General features: G+C 50.5%; 1 protein-coding gene across 3 annotated transcripts in view; it reads left to right on the top strand.

Annotated features, from left to right (window-relative positions):
• Positions 1-7759, top strand: part of Znf667 (zinc finger protein 667) — a 9042-nt gene extending 1283 nt beyond the window's left edge. For 2 of the 3 annotated variants that reach the window (XM_013509259.1, XM_005413300.2), the window contains exons 2-7: positions 447-613; positions 1581-1664; positions 2596-2722; positions 3273-3383; positions 3881-3973; positions 5841-7759. In XM_013509259.1, coding sequence (XP_013364713.1) covers positions 1632-1664; positions 2596-2722; positions 3273-3383; positions 3881-3973; positions 5841-7411 — 1935 coding nt within the window. In that variant the 5' untranslated portion in view covers positions 447-613; positions 1581-1631 and the 3' untranslated portion in view covers positions 7412-7759. The remainder of the gene's footprint in view (positions 1-446; positions 614-1580; positions 1665-2595; positions 2723-3272; positions 3384-3880; positions 3974-5840) is intronic. The other variant, XM_005413301.2, reaches the window with a different exon arrangement.
• The last annotated feature ends 400 nt before the right edge of the window (positions 7760-8159 follow it).

Genomic DNA, 8159 nt, shown 5'->3' with positions numbered 1-8159 from the left:
CGGAGAGCCCTCGCGGGCCGCTGTGGACGCGGGTGCGGCCACCCTGGGAGCCGCGAGGGGGCGAGGCCGAGCCCGGGTGCCCGTGGCACCGTTCACCATGGTCACGGCTGAAGTGGGCCGCCGAGCCTGGCGCGTAGCGGAGCTGCCTCCTGTTCGCTTCCGCCGAGTTCGGGAGGGGCTGCGGCAGCGGGGAATCCCGAGGGAGCCCGGCTGCGAGCGCGTCTGCGGCGCACGGGCGCCCCCGCTGGCCAGGCGCCGCCTGGTGTCGGGTGTGCGGGGGCTGCGCGGGTGGTGGTGACCGCCCGCCCCGATGCTGGCGATCAGGCTGCTGCGTAAGCAGTGCTGGCGCCTCGGTGGTCCCGGGCGCGCCCCGAACTTCCCCTCAGACCTTTGGCCGTGAGAAGAGAGATCGCACACTGATTGTGTTATGTTTTTCTTTTCTGTAGACGTCAAGTTTTCCCAATGGGGGAAATAGAGCCTGTGCGTGTTTCTCCCGCGCCCCAGGGCACAGGTGCGGGGGCTGCGGCCTGACGGCGGCGGGCCTGTCTGCCATGCGGCTGCAGTGCGGCGCGCACTAAGCGTGCCCAGGACGGCGGTGCTGAGCGAGGCACAGGTACTCAGAACCCGGCAGCCCGGCGAGGCGGGCAGCGAATGCAGCAGCCGCGCCTGGCCCTGCGCGCGAGCCGTTGCTGGGCGCAACTTTAACCCCGTAACCGCGGCTCGAGGGCGAGGGCCACGGCAGGAGCGCGTGCCCGTGCCCGTGCCCGGTGTGCGCCATCCTCCAGGTTTCGGCGGCAGCCACGAGTGGCGTAAGAGGAGCAGGAGGCCCTCCGAGGCCAAGGAACAAGACAGGAGGAGCGAATCTGTAATTGGGGAACTGTCTTGTAGAAACCTAACACGAGGCATATAATATTAAATACTGCAATAGCCACATTAAGAAAAGTTGAAATAAATTCATTGATAAAGTTCATTTTAACAGCACACTTTACTTAGTATATCCAAAACAGCAGCCCTTCAATGTGGAAACGCGATCCGCGAGCCGCCTTAGCGTCCTTCTTCCCTACCAGGTGAGGTTGGACACGGGTCAGGCTCAGTCTGGACGCTTCGCTTGCACTGGAAATACTTGATACTTACTTAAATTTCACAAAGCTTGTTGGGAAGGCTGAGTCATAAACCAAGCCCGGGTAAACGCGCTTTTACAGTTAGTGAACCAAGTGTCAGGTTTTCATCTTAAATTCACTGTACATTTTTGTCTAGTAATTTTAAAGTTGATTGTTTTCATAATTAATTGAAATTAAAGTCGTTCCTGCGCTGGCCTTCCCACTGCCCAGCTGCTACGTGTGGCTGGTGGCCTTCAGGACGGACGGCAGAGGTGTAGCCTCACTCGGGGAGACTCCTCTAGGCGCGGTGGATAGGAGGCCCCCCTCAGGAAGGGGTCTTCCCCGGGCTTGTCTGCTGTCACTCGCTGCGGACCCCAGCCCCGGGGCAGCGTCTAGGCACCCAGTGAGTCTGTAGCACAGGTCGCGGCGCCTGCCGTTCTTCACGCACTCCGGTGGCACTCACAACGCTCTCCTCCACAGCCTTCCCAGCCTCTGCGCCCCCCTGAATGTGAGCCTTGCAGAACGGAAACGATGTCGGCCAAGCGAGGGAAATCCAGGTCCAAGGTCAGTGACCGGAGCACCCCATCCTGTCGTGTCAGCTGCGTTCCTTCCAGAGAGGTCTGCCCATGGGGGCCTGGGCAAGCCCGGCCCACCACTGTGGAGGCTGGGCCCCAAGGAGGGCCCAGCAGCCCCAAACCCGGTTCCTCAGGGTACAGGGAGCCCCTCCCCATTCCTTCGGCATCACAGGGCTCTTCCTCTGGGGAGGAGCCATCCCCAAGGGAGGCCGGAGCCCTGTGGTCCCCTGGTGCGGAGGAGTGTCCAGGGGTCCTGCCAAGGCAGAGGGGTGCAGCGTGTACTTCTCCCACCCTGTCTTGTTGCTCTTCTGCTGTGAAGCCTGGATTAGTGTGGGAGAACTTTCCCTGGCCAAGCCGCCAGGTCAAGCCCCAGGTAATCTCTCTGTCTTCAGGTCTCCCAGTGTTAAGATCAGCTGGTTAGTGGCCTTGATCGCACCTGCAAGGGACCTTTTGTCTGGTGTGACGTGTTCATGCGCTCTTTACCAGGCCCATGCTTAGGCGCCCAGGTTGGAGCGGGCCGAGCTCCTCTGCTGAGCAGTGGTGGGACCTGCAGGAGGTTACGCAGTTCGGGGCCGTGCTCTGCTTGCCTGTGTCAGTGTGCGATCCTGTTGGCCGTGCCCTATCAGCGGGTGTGGACCGCTGCAGTCAGGTGCTTAGACAGTGCCTTGACTTTGTCAGCACGCCATTGATCCCAGTTGCTGTGTAATTTGTGCAACATAATCTTTGACGGCTAAAATGAGGCCTTGTTGCGTTGCATTTGGTTTATTTAGTGCATCTGCCTCTTTGGCTCCAGAATCCCAAACGCTTATTGGACTTTTCCTGATCCCACGTCTCCCGCGTTTGTGATGTGCCCACCAGTTCTCCAGCCCTGCGGGAGCACAAGTACGTGGTGAGCGGACGTGTGATCTTTCTCATTTCAGGCATCCGTGACATTTGCGGACCTGGCCATCTACTTCTCCCAGGAAGAGTGGAAATGGCTGAGCCCCACCCAGAAGCGTTTGTACAAAGAGGTCATGTTGGAGAACTACCAGAACCTGGTGTCGGTCGGTAAGGTTCTCCCTGCCCAGTCCAGAGCCAGTCTCCGGAGGGACTGCCTCGGTCATAGCGTAGTCAGGAAAGTGGAAGCCTCTCCCTTTGTAGGTATTAAAGATAGCTTTATTACCCTGTAATTCACACTGTGACTTGCCCGTAATAAAACATACACTTCACTGGTTTTTAGCGCGTGCAGAGGTGCACATCCATCACCAGAGTCAGTCTTAGAACATTTCACCTACATTCTTATCAAGCCCTTGTCGTTCCCAGCCAGCCTGTTCCACAGGTCAGGCAAGCGCTGGTCCTCTTTCTGCCCCTGCGAGTTGGCCTGTTCTGTGCCTCGCATTCCAGTGCAATTGTAAGTAAGTGGCTTCTACCACTTAGCACGTTTTCGTATAAGGAATTGACAAGCATTGTTAAAAGGTGAACAGTGGACACTGATGTAACGCAGAGATACAGTCACCAGTTCTGGGGGACGGGGGCAGAGATGCAAGGCATAGCACCAGGCGTCTGGAATTGCTGAACTGCTGGCTCTCCGTGGGGGCTCCTGTGACCGCCCCCTCAGGTTTGATCATCGGCGAGAGTAGCTCACAGAACTCAGGGAGGCACTTTCCTTCGGGTTGCCACTTTAGTATGACAGACATCACGGAGGACACAGTGAACATCCAACCAAGAGGTGCATGTGGCTGGGACAGGGAGGGGCGTGGTGCTCCTGGGCTCCTCCGTGCCCCCTGGTTGTTCTCCGTCTAAGGACTCAAGGCGCAAGTCCTCTGGTGCAAGTCCTGCCTGGGTGCTGGGAGGCTGCATTTTGTGCCCTGAGTACTGGCTTTTGACATCTGTCTCCAGCCCCCGTGCCCTCTCTGGAGTTGGGGTGGGTTGAAGTCCCAGACCTCTAGTCACATGCCTGGGTCTCCAGGAGCCCGGCCGCTGTCATCTCATTGGTATACAGTAGACGCCACTGCAGAGCTGGGACATTTAAGAGCTGTTTCAGGAAACATGAGTGGAGACCAAAGACACATTCTCAGAAGTCACAGTGCCCCCGGCCTGTTTTGAACCTCCTGGAATATCGCCTGTGCCCCGCCATGCTGTTCAGCCTCCTCCTATTGACCCAGGGCTGGGCCCGACCTCCGGTGCCCACCTTGTGATCTGTTCCCACATGTGTCCCCTGTCCAGGGCTTTGTGTTCGGAGGCCGAATGTCATCACCTTACTGGAGAAAGGGGAGGAGCCCTGGGTCATGGACCCTCCAAGGAGACCCGGCGGCTCTGGTGAGTGAGAACCGAGGTGTACGTGTGTCTTACGCGTTCAGGCTGCTGCGTGATGCCATGCACATGGCTTGTAAGCGTGGGGATTTATCGCTCGTGGTTCTGGAAGCCAGAAGTCTGAGTTCGAGGCATTGTCAGTGTCTGGTTCAGAGGTGCCGTCTCGCTGTGCCCTCACGCGGCGGGTGAGGGAGCGCTCTGGGTCTCTTCTACAGCTCTGGCGCCGTCACAGGGCTGCAGCCGCAGGACCTGGGCCCCTCCCGTCGCTGTGGGCTCAGGTTCCAGCGTGGGCACTGTAGGTCTCCTGCGTTTGATAACTGAAGGCTATAAGAGGACTTATTGTACTTCGGGTTTTTTGTTCCAAATATCCAGACATCAAAAATAAATAAAAGCTTTGGTTCCCAGATACTTTAATACTGGACGGGTAGGTAGAAGGGTGCAGTACGTGCCAGAAATTTCGTCTAGTTCTCACAAAAACCCTGTGTGGTAGGTAAGTGGATGTGTTTTAAAGAGCGTGACGGTGGCCGTGGAGGCGGAGAGAATGTCTCGCGATTAGATAACAAATGCTTCGGTAAATCCCAAGTCCATTTAAAGCAGAGCTGTCAAGCAGAAACAGTGTGAGCTGAGTATTTAACTGAAGTTTTCTAGGAGCTACATTAAAATAGCCTTTTAAAAACAGGTAAGATTAATCTTAATAACGTTCTTCTTGTAACTCAGTGTGTCAGAAGTACCTCAGCGTGTAACCCACACTTCCACAAGGAGAGGCTTCACGTATCTCCCACGGCGCTCGGTTGTGCTTGTAGCACATCCCACGTCAGACGAGCCCCAGTGCAGTGCTCACTGGCTGCCTGGGACCAGAGGCTTCTGTGTTAGAAAGCACAGGACTAACGCCCACGCTCTGTTCCTAGTTTCTATCAGTCTGCCATGCAGAGAGCGTTATTGCAAGTCGTAAGGGACACTTGTGGGCTACTCCCGTTCATTTATTTTGATAAATAATCTATTTGTTCTTTTAAGTCTAATCAGTCACCTTTTCCCTGAGAATTTTTCCTGCTTCTCTGAGTTTCATATTTTCCTCCTTCTGAATAGCTACTCCATTCAACTACCACAAGGATGGCTTGTGCTTTTTTTTTTGTCTTTTTGAGACAGGGTCTTGCTGTGCAGTTCAGGTCAGCCTTGAGCTTACTTTGTAGCCCAGGCTGGTCTCAAACTTGCAATGTTCCTCCTGCCTCAGCGTTCTAAGTGCTGGGATTATAGGCGTGCACCACCATGCTCAGCTAGTTTGTGCATTTTTAAAGATTTTATTTCAACAATATTTTTTTTGGACTTACACTTTATAGAAATATAATTTATATCATAAGACGCACCCATTTTAAGAGTATAAGTCAATGATTTTGTTTTGTTTGTTTTACGTTTATCAAATTGTGTAGCCGTCACCATAATCTAGTTTCAGAACATTTTCATCACCCCGGTGAGATTCCTGTGCCCATTTACAGCTAATCCCATTCCTATCTCCTGACCCAGCCACCACGAATCTTTTTTCTCTGTTGATTTGCCTTTTATATGACATTTCCTATAATAAAAATACGTTTATCTAATGAACTACGTAAAAAGTTGAATATTGTATAAAATTTATCATATAAATGACGCTTAGAGTTGCTCACTTTCAGACCGACCATAAGCTCGCCTGAACTGCACTTATTAAATATTTATGTAAAGCCCTTAGTATGGTAATTAAGGTAGTAATAAGACACTAAAAGTTATTGATATGGTTATCTTTGTTATTATAAGCAGTAATAATGGCTGCATTTTTATTATATAAGCTTCAGTCTTCCCTCACCAGAAAGCAAACAGTTAATTTCTTCTTGTCTTTCAGGCACAACATCTAAGTGTGAGACCAGAAAGTCACCAAAGCAGTGTAGCAAATCCAAGCAAATCTTCAGTCCAGGACCAGTTACTATGCAAATAAAGATTCCCACAGGCAAGAGGGTAGAATTACTCCAAAGAAAAACCAAGAAACGGGTTGTAGTGAAGAAGAAATCTTTGAAATGCAAGGACTGTGGGAAAACCTTTAGTCAGAGATCATCTCTCAAACTTCATCAGAATGTTCACACCGGAGAGAGGCCTTATGAATGCAGTCGTTGTAGAAGAGTTTTCAGACAGGTTGCATCCCTTATTCTTCATCAGAGAATTCACAGTGAAATGAAAAGCCATGAATGTGATCAGTGTGGGAAAAGTTTCAGTAAAAACATAACCCTAATTCTACACAGGAGAATTCACAGTAGAAAGGAAAGTCCTGGTGGTGGGCTGGCCTCGAGTCTGGGCACGTCTGTCAGTGCCCAAACCAGCAGTCAGGTTGTCAAGAATGCCCTCCAGTGCAGAAAATGCGGCAAAGCATTTAGTCGAGTGGCAACCCTTTTACTTCATAAGAGAATTCACAGGAGAAAGAAGAAACATAAGTGCAATACACGCGGGAAAGGCTTCAAAAACAAATCAGTCCTTGTTACGCACAAAAGAATTCATACCAGAGAGAAAGCCCACAAAAGTAAACAGGCCTTAGGTCAGCATACACAGCGAAGAAGCTGCTATTTAGAGAATCCTTTTAAGTGCAAAAAGTGTGCTAAGTCCTTTAATAGGATTTCACCTCTTTTGCTTCATCAGAAAATCCATACTTCAAAGAAACCCTACAAATGTGATGATTGCAAGAAGGATTTTCCGCGGCTTTCAACCTTTATTCTCCATGTAAAAATGCATAAGAAAGAGAGGGCTTATCGATGTAATAAATGTAGGAAGGCCTTCAAGCGGAATTCAACTCTTATCCAACACCTGAAAGTTCATAAAAGGAAGAAGAAACTCATTGAGTGTAAAGAGTGTGGAAAGATGTTCTCTGGAAACGCAAACCTTAAAATACACCTGAACATACATTCGGAAGAGAAGCCTTTTAAATGCGATAAGTGTAGTAAGGTGTTTGGCCGCCAGTCATTTCTTACCGAACATCAGCGAATTCATACTGGAGAGAAACCCTATCAGTGTGAGGAATGTGGGAAAGCCTTCAGCCACCGGATATCACTTACTCGACATAAGAGAATTCACAGTGAAGACAGACCCTATGAATGTGAGGAGTGTGGGAAGGCCTTCAGCCAGAGCGCCCACCTTGCCCAGCATGAGCGAATTCACACTGGAGAAAAACCGTACGCCTGCACAGCGTGTGACAGGGCCTTCAGTCAGCGCACGTCCCTTATACTACATGAAAGGAGTCACACTGGAGAGAAGCCCTATGAATGTAACGAGTGTGGGAAGGCCTTTAGCAGTGGATCAGACCTTATTCGACATCAGAGAAGTCATTCTTTAGTGAAACCCTATGAATGTAGTAAATGTGGGAAGGCGTACAGTAGGAGCTCATCCCTGATTCGACATGAGAGCACACATTCTGAAGAAAAAGCCTAAGGTGGTTTTCTGCCATGTGCGTGCATACGTATTTTGAAATGAGGTCTTGGTATATTTCCCAGGCTAGCCTTGAATTTCCATGCTTAAACAGTTCTCCTGCTTCATTTGCCCGTATAGCTTTTTTGAAGGCTATAAAAGCTAAAAATGAAGCTGTCAAAGAAGCAGTGCAAAGCCTGGGAAAATTGTACAGATGTCCTCAATTTATGATGCAGTTACTGCCTATAAACTTCATAAATTGAAAATACCATAAATCAGAAGTGTGAAATGTGTTTGAGCCGGGCATGGTGGTGCACGCCGGTAATCCCGGTATTTGGGAGACTGAGGCAGGAGCATTCCTTTGAGTTCGAGGCCAGCCTGGGCTACATAGTAAGCTCAAGGTTAGCCTGAACTATATAGTGAGATCCCTATCTCAAAAAACAAAGTGTTTGATACGCCTATGCTACCAAACATCGTAGCATAGTGGCATAGTACAGTGTACAGTATTGTTTGGTCACTGTCTCATTGTGTGGCTGACTGGGAGCTTCCACTTCCTGCTGCTCCCCGACATCATGAGAGAGTATCATGCTGCTTATCGCTAGCTTAAAAGATCACAATTTGAAGTACGACTTGTACCGATTGCATATTGCTTTTACATTATTGTAAAGCCAACAGCTCCTAAGTCAAATCATTGTAAGGTGTGAACAGTCTGCATTTGTCCTTAACTTTTGCATACACAAAACCATTAGGTGATGTGTCTCAGTTTGAAAGC

Source organism: Chinchilla lanigera, unplaced genomic scaffold (assembly GCF_000276665.1).
Source record: "Chinchilla lanigera isolate Chin_1 unplaced genomic scaffold, ChiLan1.0 scaffold00166, whole genome shotgun sequence".
Classification (NCBI taxonomy): Eukaryota; Metazoa; Chordata; class Mammalia; order Rodentia; family Chinchillidae; genus Chinchilla; species Chinchilla lanigera.
Note: the sequence above shows the minus strand (reverse complement) of the source record. Positions and strands in the feature narration are given on the sequence as shown.